The sequence below is a fragment of the Carcharhinus amblyrhynchos genome, chromosome 25, assembly GCF_965287045.1.
Source record: "Carcharhinus amblyrhynchos chromosome 25, sCarAmb.v2.hapA, whole genome shotgun sequence".
NCBI classification, from domain to species: domain Eukaryota; kingdom Metazoa; phylum Chordata; class Chondrichthyes; order Carcharhiniformes; family Carcharhinidae; genus Carcharhinus; species Carcharhinus amblyrhynchos.
Genome location: NC_137348.1, coordinates 32,105,408 through 32,125,410, shown reverse-complemented (window position 1 = coordinate 32,125,410; position 20,003 = coordinate 32,105,408). Strand labels below are relative to the sequence as shown.

The 20,003-nt window shown below is 43.8% G+C and overlaps 1 protein-coding gene across 5 annotated transcripts in view; it reads left to right on the top strand.

Moving 5' to 3' along the window:
• Window positions 1–20,003, top strand: part of astn2 (astrotactin 2) — a 1,598,826-nt gene that overhangs the window by 699,137 nt on the left and 879,686 nt on the right. For all 5 annotated transcript variants that reach the window (XM_080212454.1, XM_080212453.1, XM_080212456.1 and 2 more), the window contains 2 exons: window positions 4,429–4,575; window positions 13,223–13,390. In XM_080212454.1, coding sequence (XP_080068580.1) covers window positions 4,429–4,575; window positions 13,223–13,390 — 315 coding nt within the window. The remainder of the gene's footprint in view (window positions 1–4,428; window positions 4,576–13,222; window positions 13,391–20,003) is intronic.

Genomic DNA, 20,003 nt, shown 5'->3' with positions numbered 1-20,003 from the left:
GTCTTAAATGATCGACCTCTTACTCTGACCTCTGCTCCTAGACTCTCCCACAAGGGGAATCAATCTCTCAGCATCTATGGTTCCGGTTGATGCCAGAGTTGAGAGGGTTGGCTCGTAAGGAGAGACTGAGGAGAGCTTTACTCATTGGAATTCAAAAGAATGAGGGCAGATCTTATAGAAACATATAAGATTATGAAGGGAATAGATGAGAAAGAATCAGGAAAGCTGTTTCCACTGGCGGGTGAAACTAGAACTGTGGGGCATAGCCTCAAAATAAGGGGGAGCAGATTTAGGACTGAGTTGAGGAGGAGTTTCTTCACACAAAGGGTTGTGAATCTATGGAATTCCCTGCCCAGTGAAGCAGTTGAGGCTACCTCATTGAATGCTTTTAAGGCAAGGATAGATAAATTTTTGAACAGTAAAGGAATTAAGGGTTATGGTGAGCGGCGGGTAAATGGAGCTGAGTCCACAAAAAGATCATCATGATCTTATTGAATGGTGGAGCAGGCTCGAGGGGCCAGATGGCCTACTTCTGCTCCTAGTTCTTATGTTTATGATCAGCTTTAGATGTGAGGAATGAAGAAAATTCAGACCTGCAGAGTGAAATAAAGGGCAGATACTTAGATAGAAGAGGTAGGAAGATGAACAAGATCGGGCCTGTGAAGTTGAGAGGAAGTAGATTGGAATAGTAAACTCTATACACAACTGCTGATCTGTGGAATAGAGAAAACAAATGTGTTGTGTTCAAATAACAAGACCATCTAACAAGATTCACAGTATCTGATTGAAGTATAGAACAGAGCTGAGGCCATTTCCCTCATTCACGGAACTGTCAATACTGCAGAAATGGGGAGAATAGCTTTTCTGAACTGTGCGTCTATCTCTGATTCCAACATATGGAATTGTTTCTGTTTAAGACTTGTATCAAAATTCCTTAAGCAATGGTGAATGTTCACTATTCATCCAAGTTGTATTTAAGAAACCAACATAAAGATTTTTCATTCTCTTCCTGCATTGAAGACATACCTCGCTGCTCTCCGATCAATCAGAAATTGATCCAATTTGCTTCTCGATGCTTTAACTGAGTCGGAATTTACTGAACTCGGTTGCTATCAATTCCAAAAGGCAATGATTCTGAACGCCGAGATTTAATTGCTTAAGCTGATTTAGATTGGGGCTTCTTCATCAGCTTTTAATTACAGAGTCATTTATAGTTCTGAAGAAGATAATTCAGCTCGTTACATCCATGTCTGCTCCCCACGAAGCAATTCAGTTAGTCCCCATCTGCCCGTTTTGAGTTCCACAGCTCTCCCAAGTTTGTTACCTTCAAGTATCCATCCAGTTTCTTTTTGAAATTGTTGATTTGTTTTTGCTTCCTACCTTCTCATATACATTGAGTTGCAGGTTATTACCACTCATCCCTCCCCCTGCTTCCTCTCAATTTCAGAGGCCTAATCTCTTCCTCACATCCCTCCCTCTGCACCTCTTAACCAATATTTTAAATCTGTATCCTCTAGTCCTTGTCCCATCAGGTAATGGGATGAGTTCTTCCTAGTCTTGCTTATCCAGGCCTGTCATAATCTTGAACACTGCAAATAAATCTCGTAGAACAGAATCCCTACAATGCAGAAGGGGGCCATTTGGCACATCAAGCCTGCACCGATGACAATCCCACCCAGATCCTATCCACATAACCCCGTGTACTTCCCCAGCTAATCCTCCTGACACTAAGGGGCAATTTAGCATATCCAATCAACCTAACCCACACATCTTTGGAGTGTGGGAGGAAACCAGAGCACCTGGAGGAAACCCTCACAGGCATGGGGAGAACGTGCAAACTCCATACAGACAGTCACCCATGGCCGCAACTGAACCCAGGTCCCTGGTGTTGTGAGGAAAAGTGCTAACCACTGTGCAATCCCCTCAATCTCTCCTGCCTCAAAGCACGAGGTGTAGTTGATAAGGTTGATCGACTTGCGTTATTTTCACCTTGACCTTTTTGTTAAATCACAAGTTTAATTTAGTCCGAAAGCAGTCTCTTTAAAATGGATGGTCGTGCTATGTACATTTAGTGCAAGCACTGTGTATAAGGTTAGCTTGATCCTTCTAAATCTGAGATTACTTTTATATTAAGCTAAAAGTAAGCCCTAGACTCGAAAGCTTATTGGCTTGGTATGGACAATGAAAATCTCCTCTGCTTGGAATGAAAACCCTTCATGATACATTTTTATTGAGGAATAGTTTCAAAGTTTATTTATTAGCGTCACGAGTAGGCTTACATTAACATTGCAATGAAGTTACTGTGAAAATCCCCTAGTCTCCACTCTCCAGTTTGGCTACACTGGGAGAATTTCGCATTGCCAGCGCATCTCACCAGCACATTTTTCGGACTGTGGGAGGAAACTGGAGCACCTGGTGGAAACCCACGCAGACGTTGGGAGAAAGTGCAGACTCTGCACAGACAGTGACTCAAGCCGAGAATTGTACCCGGATCCTTGGTGCTAACCACCATTTTTTGGTACCCGGATCCTTGGTGCTAACCACCAAGATTTTTGAAGTATTCTGTCTGGATAGGAAATATGCTTCGAGTATCAATCATTTTTATCGTGACTCTTTGGAATATTTTATCCATTAAAGATTTTTCCTCAGAAACTGGGCCCATCCCTAAAGATGCACAGGGGACTCTCCCTTGACTGCCACCACCACCCCCTTCGGAGATCCGAGTTAAGTATTGTATTGCAGTTGCCCGGGATGGTTAAACTGCTATAATAAAGGCAAAACACTGTGGAAGCTGGGATCTGAAACAAAAATAGAAAATGCTGGAAAACCTCAGGCGATCTGACAGCATCTATGGGGAGAGAATAGAGCCAACATTTCGAGTCAAGATGATCCTTTGTCAGAGCTGGTTGAAACTGCTGATGGGTAGCGTCTCTGCACTGGGAACCGTCCACAAGTATGATATAAATCAAACACTTCTTTGCTGTAAAATTCCACAGCATGCCAAAGGCCCCTGGCATTAAGATTTTGCGGGTTCGTTTTGGGGTGTACGAAGGGGATGTTACCTGACATAATTCCTCATTACTCTGTCCACAAGGCGCCATGCTTGATAACAGGAACAGTGCTGCCAATCCAGTGACCATCTTAGCAGATTAGTTACCCAGGAAAAGTTATTAAAAAATCTAACCCCTAAGTAATTGTAGTATTGACCATCCAATGGCGTAAAATAGGGACGTGGCTTCCTGCTTCCAAATCTGAAGCCTTTGACTGAAAGCCTCAGAAGTGCATTCCCTGACGCAGCTCTTGCCCAACCTGAGTTGGAAGGTCAGGCCTGAAGGGGTCAGCTGGACTTCCAGGTAAGTAACTCGGAGCCACACTCCACGGAATTTCAGACCCAAAAAAAATAAGCATTCTTAAACGACAGTAAAATCTTCACTGTCAGATTGTAAGTCTAGATTTACCTCCCGTGCTGTGGGAACTATTAATTATCTAGTAACAGTGATTGGGCTTTGAATGAGATGGGGGTGGCATGGTGGCACAGTGGTTAGCACTGCTGCCTCACACTGCCAGAGACCTGGGTTCGATTCCTGGCTTGGGTCACTTTTTTTTTATTCATTTATGGGACGTGGACATGCTGGCTGGCCAGCATTTATTGTAAAAAGTCTCCCAACACCAGGTGTTACTGGTGTTGTGAGACTTCTTAATGAGTTTACCCCAGTCCAATGCCAGCATCTCCACATCAGCATTTATTACCCATCCCCAGTTGCCCTCAGAGGACAGTTGAGAGTCAACCACATTGCTGTGGCTCTGGAGTTAGATGTAGGTCAAACCAGATGTAGGCAGATTTCCTTCCCTAAAGAACATTAGTGACCCAGATGTGTTTTTCTGACAATCAGCAATGGTTTCATGATCATCGGTGGATTCTTAATTCCAAATAGTGTTTATTGAATTCAAATTCCACCATCTGCCGTAGTGGGATTCGAACTTGAATCCCCAGCACATGAGCTGATTTTCTGGATTAATAGTCCCGCGATATTAGCGCTAAGTCATTGCCTGCCTATGTGTAGTTTGCACATTATACTTGTGTCTGCATGGGTTTCCTCCAGATGCTCCAGTTTCCTCCCACGGTCCGAAAGACGAGCTGGTTAGATGCATTGACCAAGCTAAATTCTCCCTCGGTGTACCCGAACAGGTGCTGGAGTGTGGTGACTTGGGGATTTTCACAGTAACTTCACTTCAGTGTGAATGTAATTCCATTTGTGACTAATAAATAAACTTGAATGCAGTATTTGGAATTCAAACTGTGTAAGGGGAAAGTAGTGAATTGGGAACTGTGACAGAGACCCTGGAATCTGAACCCTGTGCAGACTGCAGTAGTACTGAGGTGTGATGAAGGATGTGTCTTTTGAAAATCATTGCTTTGTTTCCTAGGTTCTCCCAGGAGCCCTTTGAATAGAACTGCCCTCACGTTAATCACTGTGAGCTGCTGTGTCCTAACTGTGGCATATGGAGGCCACTTGACATGCCCTCTGATGGTGAAGGTGACCCTACATGTCCCTGAGCACTTCATTGCTGACGGTGAGTTTTTCCCATGTCGGTATTTAGAACAGACAGAAAGACTTCCAGCTGATAGCAGTTCCTTGGTATTGGTTTGATTGATGTGAATTACTTTTGTATTGCTGTTGGAAGTTGCTGAATGCCAGCTGTGATCTGTACCTTTTAATTCTGAACATTGGATAATTTATTCCCAGCCAAATCATTTTCCCTTGCATTTGGTGCAGCAGGGAAAGCAAAGCAAAAAAGCATTAGGAACACGTGGAATCATAGAATCTCTACAGTTCTGAAGGAGGTCACTCGGCCCATCAAGGCTGCACTGACCTCAATCCCACCCAGGTCCATAACACCAGGTATTTATCCTGAAAATCCCCCAGACACAAAGGGGTAATTTAGCATGGCTAATCAACCTTACCTGCACATCTTTGGACTGTGGGGGGAAACCAGAACACCTGGAGGAAACCCACGCAGACATGGGGAGAAGGTGCTAAGGTGAGGAAATAATGGCAATTGTAGCTGTTCTGTAATGTGTTTTTGAAAGTTAGTTGTGGTCAGACTTGTTCATCAGGCTTTTCTGTTCAGTTTTGTTTTCTTTCGGCTGAGTTCACCCAAAATCCACGTCGGCCGGAATTCTCCAATATCGTACTCCCTGGCGACGAGAACGGAGAACTTGGTGCTCAGCCAAATCTCCATTCCCAGCAGCAGGACTGGATAATCTTGACCGTAATCCCTGTGAGAGATCGCAGAATTCTAAGTGTGAATGGTGTCCAGCACAACTTGCAATTTCACAATCTTTTGTGCTGATTTAAAACATCACCGCAGTCGAAGCCAATCCTATCTACCAAACTGGCCACGGCCCAAGGCATTACCACAGGAAATTTCCATGAATTATGACTCATTGAGGGCCTTTAAAAGGCTCCAAAAATTAAGTTGTTTCTTCTGGGTGCGTGGACACGATCAGGAAAGTTTTAGAAGCTTTTGATTATTTTTTTCTCAATTAATTTACCAAGAAACTTGGTACCTCATAGCGTAGTCTTCACAGCGCCAGGGTTCAATTCCAGCTTTCGGTCACTGTCTGTGTGGAGTTAGCACATTCTCCCCATGTCTGCGTGGGTGTCCTCCGGCGGGAGCTCCAGTTTCCTCCGACACTCCAAAGATGTGCGGAGTAGGTTGATTGGCCGTGCTAAATTAACCCTAGTGTCAGGGGGATTAGCAGGGTAAATCTGAGGGGTTATGGGAATCGGATTGAAGTGAGATTGTGGTTGGTGCAGACTCGATGGGCCGAATGGCTTCCTTCTGCACTGTCGGGATTCTATGATTCAGTGAAATTGATGATGGTACCTAAATGTTGCTAACAAATGGTTTTGAATAATTTTTAAGATGCATTGTTTGTCATTTAAAGCCTGACCAATTGTAGGCGGTGGATTGTCATTATGTTTTAAAATGCTTTTGTATTTATGAGAAGTCCATGCTCAGTTATTTTAAATCAAAGTTCACCTGATTACCATTCATTAAGACTTGCCAATTGTATCGGTTCAAAGCAGATATTGGGTCGGATTCTCTGACCTCACCTGCAACTGGAATTACATCCTAGTCCTGTTGCAGGGAATGGAGATTTCGCTGGGGGCCAAATTCCCCATTCTCATTCGCAACGGCAGTGAGACCATTAGATGCCGCACATTTTAAAGTGGTTGGCCATTTCCATTGACTGTTAAATCTTAGAATCCCTACAGTGCAGGAGGCCATTGGGCCCATCAAGTCTGCACCGACAACAATCCCACCCCAGACCCTATCCCCATAACCCCACGCATGTTACCCCACTAATACCTCTAATCAACACATCCTGGGTCCTTAAGGAGAAATTTATCATGGCCAAACAACTGAGCCTGCACATCTTTGGTCTGTGGGAGGAAACCAGAGCTCCTGGAGGAAACCCACGCAGACGCGGGAGAATGCGCAAACTCCACAGAGACAGTGACCCGAGCTGGGATTCGAACCCAGGTCTCTGGAGGTGTGAGGCAGCAGTGCTAACCATTGTGCCACCATGCTGCCCTGAAGCATGCACTAAATCCAACAAATGATCACAGTTGAGATTCTGAGTTGGAAACTTGCATCCAAAACATTTCTGTGGTTGTGCTGATTAGGTTAACGTTTCAAAATTTTCATGAATTAATTTACGCTATTTGAAACCAATTTTATTTCTCTATTTCTCTTAAACAAGTGCAGTCTGGCAGCTTCTTAGAACAGTTGTTCATTTTTCTCTTGTTTCTGCTCAAAGATATTCTTTGGATGTGTGTGTTTGATAACCTGATCTGGGTTTTATTAATGTAGCTGAAACTTATTTTATCACCATAGCACATTATTAATAATAGAATCCAGTGCTGCGCTGGTGAATAACCTGGAATTATGTAATTATTGAACCTGATTTAAAATCATTAAGAATTAGTTTATAAAAAACCATGCTGAACCTTGAATCGTTTCACTGATGTCCACACTTTTTGTTTCAAAAAGTAAGTATTTCTGGCTGTGAAAAAGCATTCAAAACTTATCCACTAGTTCCTGGGCAGCTAACAAAATGCTCATGATTGGATGAGTTTTTCCAAACCATTACAATCTATCAGAGTCAATTTTGTTGGCAGGATCCTACTTGGGTGAATTGAATTTTGCGCTGGTATTAAAGATCATAGGTAGAATTTTCAGGCAGCATTTGCCAGTCTGAGAGATGGCATGTAACATACCATTGTAGACTCTTGGAAGCTCACTGCCCTTTAATGCCAACTTAAGGAGTCTTAGCTGTGTTGAAGAGCAGAGGGATCTTGGGGTTGGGGTCCGGGTCCATAGGACTCTTAAATCGGCCTCGCAGGTGGAGGATGTGGTCAAGAAGGCGTATGGTGTACTGGCCTTCATTAATCGAGGGATTGGGTTTAGGAGTCAGGAGGTAATGCTGCAACTTTATAAGACCCTTGTCAGACCCCACTTGGAGTACTGTGCTCAGTTCTGGTCACCTCACTATAGGAAGGACATGGAAGCTATTGAAAGGGTGCAGAGGAGATTTACAAGGATGTTGCCTGGATTGGGAGGCATGCCTTATGAAGATAGGTCGAGGGAGCTGGGACTCTTCTCCCTGGAGAGACGAAGGTTGAGAGGCGACCTAATAGAGGTTTATAAGATGTTGAGAGGAATAGATAGGTTGGATTCTCAGAGGCTATCTCCCAGGGCTGAAATGGTCGCTACGAGAGGACGCAGATTTAAGGTGCGGGGAAGCAAGTACAGAGGAAATGTTAGGGGTAAGTTTTTCAGTCAGAGAGTGGTGAGTGAATGGAATCGGCTGCCGTCAGTGGTGGTGGAGGCAAACTCGCTGAGGTCTTTTAAATGACTTCTGGATGAGTAAATGGGATCTAATGGGATTGGGGGTTATAGATAGGTCTATGGCTTAGTAGGTATAGAAGTGATTGGCGCAACTAGTGGGCCGAAGGGCCTGTTTGTGCTGTAGTGTTCTATGTTCTATGAATTGGCAGTGGGCAGCGGTCTCTGTCCACTCTTGTGCGGAAGTCCTGACCGTGAGAGCTGTTGGCCAAACTGGTTGACGACTCTCCAACCCAGTCAGGAATATTGAGATGGGCCGGTGACACAGTGGTTAGCACTGCTGCCTCACAGTGCCAGGGACCCAGGTTCGATTCCAGCAAGGTTCATTGTCTGTGTGGAGTTTGCACGTTCTCCCCATGTCTGCATGGATTTTCTCCGAGTGCGCCGGTTTCCTCCCAAGATGTGCAGGTTAAGGCACTCACCTGATGAAGGAGCAGTGCTCCAAAAGCTTGTGCTACCAGATAAACCTGTTGGACATAAACCTGGTGTTTTGAGACTACTTATTGTGCCCATTCCAGTCCAACGCCAGCATCTCCACATCGTAGTTTGTGAACTCAGTGATAAAGCAATGCTGTTACGTAGGAGTGCCTCGGAGTGACATCAATGTGGTTGGACACACAACTATGAGTGAATCCAACTGAGCGAATATGAGTTAGCTAATGTTAGAGGATTGGGAGATGATTGTGGAATCTGTAGGGGCTGAAACCAAAACAAGAAATAGTGACTGTCATTCAGTGGTGTGGTTTCGGTTTTGGATCTAGGGTGAATCTGATTAATGGTTCAGGTGTCGAAATGGGAGGACTTGAAAAAGACAATAGTTGAAAATAGGCAGTAGTTGTGGTGGGGTGAAGGTCCGATATTTTTTAAATGAGTAGTGAAGATGATGATTTTGAAAGATGCGCTGAGCTCCTCGGGTGTGAAACATGATGATGGAGGCTGGGTGCGCTGGAAGGTGATCAGAGTTGATTGTTCGTTCAAAAAGGTTACCATTGCTCCTGATGTCTAAAATGACCTGAGACAAGTTGGTAGACTTGGCCATGGAGAAGGAGACAGGATAGAGTTTGAGGTAAGCCATGTTTGACCAAGGATATGATGTGGATGTGCTGGCATTGGACTGGGGTAAACACATTAAAAAGTCTGACAACGCCAGGTTTAAGTCCAACCGATTTATTTGATAGTAAACTCACTGTCTGTGCTTTATATGCTCTGTCTGAGGCCAGAACTCTCCATTCACCCGAAGAAGAGGGAAACCCCTCAAAAGCTAGTGAGTTTACTATCAAATAAATCGGTTGGACTTAAACCTGGTGTTGTCAGACTTTTTACTGTGTTGACCAAGAATAACCAAATCAGGTGGTCAGCTGATGCAGTCCGGTGGATTGAGGTCATAGATGGCGATAGTATAGATCCCTGCAATGCAGAAGGAGATCATTTCAACCCATCAAGTCTAGACTGATCTCCAACAGAGCATCTCACCAAACTGCAAGAAAATTGTAGGAAAGGGTTCTTTATTCCATTGGTCTCAAATGAGCATAAACACAGGGCAGGCAATGGCCTAGTGGTATAATCATTAGGCTATTAATCCAGAAACTAAGCTGTTCTGGGGACCCAGGTTCGAATCCTGTCAAGACAGGTGGTGGAATTTGAATACAACGAAAAAGAAATCTGGAATTCAGAACCTACGAACGACCATGAAACAATTGTTGATTGTCAGAAAAAACCCTCTAGTTCATGAATATCCTTCAGGAAAGGAAATCTGCCATTCTTCAGAGAGAGTAGAGCCAATGTTTCAAGTCAAGATGATCCTTTGTCAGAGCAGTAATTCTTCAGGGAAGGCATTCCCAGAACAAGTGGCAGTGAGTTAAACTTGAAGATAAACACAAAATACTGAGGATGCTGGAATCTGAAACAAAAACAGAAAATGCTGGAAAATCTCAGCAGGTCTGAAAGCAGCTGGGGAGAGAGAATAAAGTCAATGAAGGATAATCTTGACGCGAAACATTGGCTCTACTCTATCTCCACAGATGCTGTCAGACCTGCTGAGTTTTTTTAGTACTTTTCTGCTTTTGTTTCAGATTCCAGCGTCCGCAGTATTTTGCGTTTATCTAACCTGCCGTCCTCACCCGGTCTGGCCTGCAGGTGACTCCAGATCTACAGAAATGTGGTTGACTCTCAACTGCTCTCAGGCAAAATAGGGATGGACAATAAATGCTGGCCAGCCAGTGATGTGTATGTCCCACAAATTAATTGAAAAAAAAACAAATGGAAAAGCTTGACACAGGGGAACAAACTATTTACATTGGATTTTCATAGCCAATGCTTCAGATCAACCATGACACTGTTGCAAGTTTAACTCCTGATCTGCCAGAGAACAGTAAAACCAGGGGAGCTTGTGTCATTAATTTCCCGTGACTACGTGGACCCAATTACCTAGGGGGCCTTTCTTTCTGTGCGGCACGTTAGCACAGTGGTTAGCATTGCTGCTTCACAGTTCCAGGTCCTGGGTTCGATTCCCGGCTTGGGTCACTGTCTGTGTGGAGTTTGCACATTCTCCTCGTGTCTGCGTGGGTTTCCTCCGGGTGCTCTGATTTCCTCCCACAGTCCTGAGATGTGCGGGTTAGGTTGATTGGCCATGCTAAGAAATTGCCCCTTAGTGTCTAGGGATGCGTAGGTTAGAGGGATTAGTGGGTAAAATATGTAGGGATATGGGGGAGGGGCCTGGATAGGGCTTGGGTGGGATTGTGTTCGGTGCAGACTCGATGGGCCGAAGGGCCTCTTTCTGCACTGTCGGCTTCTATGATTCTATGATGATTCTATGATTTCTGGTGGCCTCTCAATCTCGGGTATTTGTGGTTGCTCCACCTTGGTCTCCAGCAGCTGTTAGCCTGCTCAGCTGCCACTTGCTGTGTTTCTAGCCATCATAAGAGGCCTCAATCTGCCTTATTCTTGGTCTTGACTTATCAAAGTTGTGACTCGCCAATCTCAGATTTCTGCTCCTATTCCTTGCTCTCTCTTTTGCTCTCTATAATTCTGCCATGGTCTCTATCTCTCTCTTTTTCTCTCTATCTGGCTGTCTCTTGGTTTCTCTCTCACTCACCCTCTCCCCCACTCCATGACACTTCTGGTTAATCCCCTCCTCCAGCGCAGGCTCCGTCCCATGCCTCTTCTCTCAGGGGAAGCCCCTAGTGCTGACAGAGCCCCCTACCTGTTGTCCTGGGCTGACAACCTCAGGGACATAGTGCCCTGCTAACAGTGCCCCTCAGTGGATGGGGCCCGGCGTCTGGTCTTGCACTGAAGTTGGAATTTGTGACCCCAAGTCCCACTCACCTTTCGTGCCACAATCGAAATGGTAGATTGCCTGGGATCTTGCAAGGCCCAAGACCATGTGTAGAATTGACCCAAAATTTTTGAATTAAAAAGATGAGAGATGTAGAGACTTGACTTCGAAATGAACAAAAAGCAGTCAAAATTCCCCCCATTGTGATAATATGAATGATTGAATGAGGCCCAAAAACTAACTGTACTCAGCTGATATGCAAACTGGGGGAGTCAATGTCGAATATATATCCGTGTAGACTGTCACCCAGCATTGAAATAAATTTGTTTCTTTATGACTGAAAACAGCATTTAAATAGTGCAGTGTAATCCCCAAATGTCACAGAAGTGAACACTTTAGTCCTCAATGATTTGTGCGCTGACTTAATGTATGGCTTGCAAAAGGGCAATCATTACCCGCAGGGATAAATAAAAGCACAGTCTGCAGGTCTTTCTTACTCTGTGTAGTTTGCCTTTTTCAGACAAGGACATTGATCTGCAGGAAAACATTCTCCTGCTTATTTCTTCTCACTTTCTAGAAGGCCGGTTCTATGTTTTGGTGCATTCTTAGCAAAGGATAACAAACATTATCCTGATCTGCGAACTAGCTCCATTTAACTGACAGAATTTTCAGTCAATGTCTGTGCGTTAATCCCTGTTATTCTTGTAAAAGCCTTTAGCTTCTGGCAAAGTGACATTATGTGACAGCAGAAAATGTGGATAGCATTATTACACTTATTGCTGACGTTGTGCTGGATTAGTGCAGAGTGTGCATTGGGAAGCAATGTATTTGAGTTTGGCTTCTTGGCTCAATAATAATCCACTGTAAATGCTTGAAATACTATAAAGTGGTATCAATAATACTCTTTTCCACATAATTCCTAATTATTTTACACAGTGCATTGTACGTATTGACTTTGTTCTCCAATAATCTGTTGAAAATGTGACTACCAGCCAAGTATCTTCTGCCTGTATCATCAGGATACATATTTGAACCAATATGTCCCTTAGCATAAGTACAAAACTCAGGCAAGCTTCATTCTGTGGAAATAACTCAGTGAAAGTCTTGCAGGTTTGCTTGATGTCCCAGGTTATTTTAAAGTTGAAATAAAGTTTATTTATTAGTGTCACAAGTAGGCTGATGTTAACACTGCAATGAAATCACTGTGAAACTCCCCTAGTTGCCACACTCCAGTGCCTGTTCGGGTACTCTGAGGGAGAATTTAGCACGGTCAATGCACCTAACCAGCACGTCTTTCGGGCTGTGGGAGGAAACCAGAGCACACGGAGGAAATCCACGTAGACACAGGGAGAACGTGCAGACTCTGCGCAGACAGTGGCACAAGCCGGGAATCGAATAGGGTTCCTGGCGGTGTGAGACGGCAGTGCTAACCACTGCATCACCGTGCTGTCCTATTAGTAGAGGTGATGATTATTTGAAAGAAAATGAATTTGGGTCGTTGTGGATCTAGCTGACAGGGAGATGGCCTATAAATGGAGTGTTCATCCCCTTGTCTCATCGTTTCTCGTATTGTTTGTTTTATCGCATTTTACGATAAGCAAATCGCTCTTCGTGACACAAATGCATTGTGAATGGCAAGTGGAACCCATTGTACTGTTCCGCAGCCTGAAGTCATCCGGCAGGAGCTGCCAGTAAAAGATGCTGTTGTCTCTGCAGTTAGAATGTATAGCCTGCATTATGTTAAATTAATACCTGCCAAATGAGTCTGAAGCAACAATTCCTTCGAGCAGTTCAGATGACACCCATAATCTGCGTCAACTTTATTCCCATGGTTTTCAGTGACATCTGAGCACCTCATGATTGAATGGCCCCCGTCCGTTTGAATCCTAAGTGCTCATCGTTCTTGACATGGCTGTCTATCAAACACTGTTTCTGACATGTCGCGAATTGGCGCTGTAATTAAAAGGAAAAACAGTGTCAAGATGCATTGTACTGACGTCTTTAACGTTCTGCCATTCTCTTGCTGTTCAGGGAGCAGCTTTGTTGTCAGCGAGGGGAGCTTTCTGGATATTTCAGACTGGTTAAACCCAGCCAAGTTATCGCTGTTTTATCAAATCAACTCCACGTCTCCATGGACGAGGGATCTTTGTGGGCAAAGGACGTTGGAGCCGTGTGAGCACCTCTGCGATGAAGAAACAGGTAAGCTGTCAGCCCTATAGCTTTCAGCATCCGTGGCCTTTGTGTGTGGGATTACCCAATTTGGTGCTAATTTATTTATTTCTAATGTTCGGAGCTTATTTTAACCATTGTTTGCATCCAGTAGAAATGGCTTTAATAGTGCCTCTTCTTTCATTACTGTAAAAATTGGATGGAACGGAAAACCACTTTATTTAGTTCCTCGTCAGGCGGCTTTAGTTGCTGTTTATAGCAAACGCCTCTGTATCCTCGTTGAGATAAGCAATATGAGGTGTTGGGAAGTATTTTCATCGCAAGTACAACATGAAAACAGTGACTACATTACGCAAATGTGAGATTTATTTACTTTGTTCCCTGATTACTGTCATTAAAATAAATACCAATTTCAACCTGAATTTGGTGGGAGGTAGTCGGCAGTTTAAAGGAAAGGCAAAATCTTTAATTGGAGTTTTGATGAGTGGTAACACGAGGAGTAATATTATAACTCAGGCGATCAATCTTTTCATTCATGAAGTGAGACCAACTCTCCGTTTTGTTGTGGTCATTTTGTATTCCTTGTCGTTTGTGTCCAAAGGCGTGTGGGTTAGTTTGATTGGTCATGCTAAATTGCCCCCTGAGGGATTACTTGGGTAAATACATGGGGTTGCGGGGATAGGGCCTGGCTTGATGGGCCAAATGGCCTCTTTCTGCATTGTAAGGATTCAGTGATTCTGTGCAAGTCACACTTTTAAGAAGTGGATAGCTGGTCCGTTAGATGAGCTTGGAAGGATTATAAACTTACTGAACAGTCTATTTAATAATGGTGAATACTCCCACTTATTGTTAAAAATTGAACTGCACTTCGTACTTGACTGTAAGCGTCTACCCTCTGTCATAGGACACCTCTTACCAGCCAAAAATTTAGAATCATCGGGCTATATTTTCTTGGCGCACTGGCAAAGGCTGGGATGTGACAGAGCTCGCAAGCTGGCACAGATTGGAGCCATCAGGAGGGGAGCGTGATAGGGTGACACGGTAGCACAGTGGTTAGTACTGCTGCCTCACAGCTCCTGGGCTCGATTCCCGGCTTGGGTCACTGTCTGTGTGGAGTTTGTACATATTCCCCGCGCCAATGTGGGTTTCCTCTGGGTACTCCGGTTTCCTCCCACGGTCCAAAGATGTGTGGGTTAGATTGATTGGCCATGCTAAAATGCCCCTTATTGTCCCAGGATGCGTAGGTTAGAGGGATTAGTGGGGTTACAGAGATAGGGCTTGGGTATAATTGTTGTCGGTTCAGACTCGGTGGGCAGAATGGCCTCTTCCTGCACTTCCTGATTATCCCACCACTGTGCTATATTGCATTGGCAGCAAACTTGATGGCTGGGAGCCAATTGATCAACTTAAGTGACCAATTGAGGACAGCTTGCTGTTACATTGAATGACTGCCAAATAAAACCTGGCTGCATCTCAGTGGCACGGAGTATTCCCCTTGATGGATTCTCCCCAGCCCATGGAGGCACCACCAGGCAGCAATAGCCTCCCATTGCAGCAACTGCATTGCCAATCCTCCATAACAACCCCTGAACTTCTCTAATCACCGGGACCCAGACTTAGCTTCCTCCGACCTAACTCTCCTATTTTCAGGATGTGCCACTATTGGAGGACGTTAACCCTGGTGTTGAAGCCTCAGCACTGGTTGCGCTAGAGTCACAACGCTGCTGAGTTCTGTGATTGGCCACCACCAGCACTAGGTCTCTCTGGGTCCCAAGTCTCATCACCCTCTTTCAGTCCCAGCGATGGGACATTGGAGTATGCAGCAAAATTCAACTCAGTAGTGTAATTGTAAAGTACGCAGGATGCATCAACTAATACTTGGTTGTACTGTGGACTCTCTTACTTCTGAATCAGAAGGTTATGGTCCAAAGTGCGTTCGAAACTTGAGTGTGAAAGCGAGGTTGACAGTTTGGTGTTGTCCTGTGGGAGTGCCATATTAAAAAGTCTGACAACACCAGGTTTTAGTCCAACCTATTTATTTGATAATATACTCACTAGCTTTCGGGGTTACCCCCTTCGTCAGGTGAATGGAGAGTTCTGGCCTCAGACAGAGCATATAAAGCACTGTCTGTGCTTTATATGCTCTGTCTGAGGCCAGAACTCTCCATTCACCTGACGAAGGGGGTAACCCCGAAAGCTAGTGAGTATATTATCAAATAAATAGGTTGGACTAAAACCTGGTGTTGTCAGACTTTTTACTGTGTTTACGCCAGTCCAACGCCGGCATACCCACATCAGGAGTGCCATATTGCCAGAGATATAACACCCTTTTCTGTACATCACGGCTGTGATTTTGTAATCAGATAGTGGTCACAACTGATCTCGAAGAGAACTATCGATCTCTGTGGTGTGGCTTTCATCCTATTCATCATTACTTTTGGTCTGGCATGAGGGGGGCATCTCTGGCACCCAGTAACAGTGGCATTATCAAGCAGGCTAAGCTGCCAATCTTATCAGAATTCCCACAGATAGCAAACAGGAAGTAAAGCAGGTTTTATCATTCACTTTTTCTCGGTTTACAGAAGCAAAATCAAGTTTGGGACATAAACATATGATTAAGGTTGCAGCTGAAATATTATTTGACAAGATTTAACAAAATATTTAATTTTAAAAAAAACTATGGTGTTTTTATCATCGAATTGAGAAATTTGGCAATGCACTCGCATAAAATAATTTGGCAGTGTTATCTATTTAAGTTGTTGAGCAGCAATTATGACTCTCTGTACTGCTAAAAATCCAGTAATATCTCATTCTAATGAAGCATTTCATCTTCAAAGGTTTTTAGTAGTGTTGGAATGAAGTAAAAAATGGAACTTCACGTCAGTTTAGTGATTACTGATTGCATTTGATTTGGAAGGACTTCAAGGCGTACTCTGTGGATGAGTGTGGGATTAGTAACTGCTCGTTCTAGATTTCCACGTTTAACTGTGCATGTGCAGGCGACTGATTTGTTTTTTTGAACGTTTATTTATTAGCGTCACAAGTAGGCTTACATTAACACCGCAATGAAGTTACTGTGAAAATCCCCTAGTCGCCAAACTCTGGCGTCTTTTCGGGTACACTGAGGGAGAATTTAGCTTGGCCAATGCACCTCGCCAGCACATCTTTCAGACTGTCGGAGGAAACCCACTCAGACTCCGCACAGACAGTGACCCAAGCCCAGAATCAAACCTGGGTCCTTGGTGCTGTGAGGCAGCAGCACTAACCACCATGCCACCCTTGTTGTTGTTGAGTTTCGGTTTCACAGTCTAACGACAGCAATTGCTGACCAGTTTACTGTTGTTACAATTGCGAAGTACAGGTTATTATTTTCAAATGATGCCCAGTCAACCTGATGTGTGGGCAGAGAATATTTGGAAAGCTGGTTGAAGGAGATCAGGGGGATTTTTTTTTTTATTTTGTAGATTTTTGTTGAACATCTTTCCCTCAAATATTACCACCAAAAAGAATATGGTCTTTCATCAGCCTACCGTTTGTGAAAACTTCCAGAGTACCTGGTTGCTGCATTTGCCTATATAACACTCACTTAAAATTTAGTCCACTTGTTCTGAACTGCTTTAGTTTCAGCGCAAGAATACATGAAATAGAAGCAGGAGTCAGCCACAAGGCTGTCCACATCTGCCCCACCATTCAATATGAGTGCGACTGATCTATGCCGACATCAACTCCTTTTCTGTGCCATTTACCCATAGCCCTCTATTCCTCAATTTATCGAATATTTATCCACCTGAAATAATTTTAATAATCCATCCTCCATTACTCTTTGGAGCAGATAATGCCAGAGATTCACCACCCTCTGTGAGAAATTTCTACTCACCTCAGTTTTAAATGGCCTTGTGGATGTCCCCTAGTTTTGAGACTCACCCACGAGTAAAAACATCTCACCATCTACTTGTCCAGCCCTCTCACACTCTGAAATGCTTGAATAAGGTCACCCCTCACTCTTCTAAACTCCAAGGAATACAGGCTCATGCTATTTAGTCTCTCTTGATAGGACAATCCTCTCACCTCAGGGATAGCCTAATGAATCTCCTTTGGACTGCCTCCAATGTTACAATCATCTCTTTCAGGTAAAGGGACCAAAACTGTACTCAGTATTCCAGATGCGGTCTTGACCAACGCCCTGTACAGTTGCAACAAAACTTACCTATTTTTGAACTCCAACCCCTTTGCAAGAAAAGGCCAAAATGCCATTTGCTGCCTTAACTACTTGTCGGACCTACTTGCTAGCTTTTCATGATTCATGCAGTCTGACCTTTACTCACCTGCAGTCTCTCTCCATTTGGATCACAATTTGCCTTTTGATTTCTCCTCCCAAAGTGCAAGACCTCACACTTCCCTACATTAAACTACAGACCCCAGAGCACTACTTGAAGAAGAGATTGCTCCTTGATATTGCAGCCAATATTTGTTTTTCGACCAAAATCACTAAAATACATTAATTGGCAATTATCTCCTTGCTACTTCTGCGACCTTAAAGTGCAAATTGGCTGTCAAATTCCCAAAGGGAAGCAGTAACAAACACTTAAGGAGTAATATGTTGGCTGAAAACGCACATTTGGGACATCTGTTAGCAGGAAACACACTTGATAAATCTAAGGTCTTTTTAATTATGAGCAGTGTATTTTTTGTGGGGGATTCAGAAGATTTGCTTTTCTCTCAGGCTGCTAGTGTGAATGTGTGGGAGAGCAACCCTTAATTCCAGCAGGTTCCCAGATAACCTGGGAGGGTAAACAATCCTGAAGGAGGCAACAAAAAAAAACACTTGCATGTGTTGGTTTGCTGCAGTTTACGTGATATCCAGACAAGAATGTTTTGATGAGCATGCCATGTACCCCCCTAACACAACCCACACAGATCTCAAAAGTCCCTCATGAATCTAGAGGAATTAAGGTGAGTATGATGAGTGACGTTTCAGCATTTGTATTTGAGTGGCATCACACTGCAACACCATTGCTTCAGTGAAGATGGTGGACAAAACATTCTGTTATAAATGGCCTCCAACATTGCCATTCTTAATGTTCTTCGTACAGTCTGTGTCAAGGATCTGAAGAACTTCTACCTGCATTTGTGTGGACTATTGAATGGAGACATTTCCTCATGATGTGGAGATGCCGGCGTTGGACTGGGGTAAAACAGAAAGAAATCCCACAACACCAATTTGAAGTCCAAACAGGTTTATTTGTAGCAAAAGCCGCAAGCTTTCGGGACAGCCTGTCCCTTCGTCAGGTGGCTGGCAGTTCCTCATCCAGATTCATTTCCTCGTCCAGATCTGGCCCTTCTGAGTAATTGTGTATCACATGTTAGGCAAAACAAATGTATTAACGCATTCTAATCACTTCATGGAGACTTTCAACATCTTCTCAGCCTTCTGCATGCTCACTTAAATTCCTTTTGTCCAATTCAACCCTCATAATATAAATCCCTGCTGACTCTCTTTCCCCTCAGCTCCGAAGAAGGGTCATCTAGACTTGAAGTGTTGGCTCTATTCTTTCCCCACAGATATCGTCAGACCTGCTGCGATTTTCCAGAATTTTTCTGTTTTTGTTTCAGATTCCAGCATCTGCAGTATTTTGCATTTATCCCCAGAACGTTAGCTGAGTTTCTGGATAAATAGTCCAGCGATAATACCACACGGCCATCACCTCCCCTCGCGATGATGTAAAAATAAATTTATGTTTGAGTCGGCTATTAGGACATCGACAGTCAGTCAGTGTGTGATTCAAATGAGGACGGTGACTGCTGCGCTGCCGAATATTTGGAGAAGTATGAATGGTGGCAAAGCAAATTGCTTGGAGTATTGGGTGGGGAATCAAATCAAATTCTGTGCTGTGGGAAATCTAACATCGAGGAACGGATACATCAGAGCTTCATTCTCAACCCAAAATCTAAGGCTGGTAGTTAAACCCCTTGTAGCACTGTTTTGTTTTGCAGTTACATTCTCTGCCACGTTCTTCAAGACCATAAGATGAGTGTGCCTGGGAACAATCTCGTCCTCATTTGAATCACACATTGACTGACTGTCGATGCTGTTATAGCAGGCTTAAACATAACTTTGTTTTCACATCATCGCAAGGAAAGCCGATGGCCGTGTGGTGTTATCACTAGACTGTTTATCCAGATACTCAGCTAATGTTCTGGAGATAAATGTAAAATACTGCGGATGCTGGAATCTGAAACAAAAACAGAAAAATGCTGGAAAATCTCAGCAGGTCTGACGATATCTGTGGGGAAAGAATAGAGCCAGCATTTCAACTCCAGATGACCCTTCATCGGAGCTGAGGGGAAACAGAGTCATACATTATGAGGGTTGAATTTTTTTTTAACTTTATTCCAATCCAATCAAGTTAAATTAAAGCCAATTCAGAGACCCAACAAGTTGAGACATTCCCGATCTAAGCTGACAAGACAGGGCTCTCACCTCCTGTCTTGGGCCTGACCTACATGATCCAAGCTGATTGGAATAGGTGTAGCTCTACCTCCAAGGCTTGATCTAATTTGCATCTTAGCCAAAAGGCCCAGATGCTGCTTTAAAAAATTGCTTCAAATGAAGCTGAAGTGTAACCTAATGTCTTCAACTAAG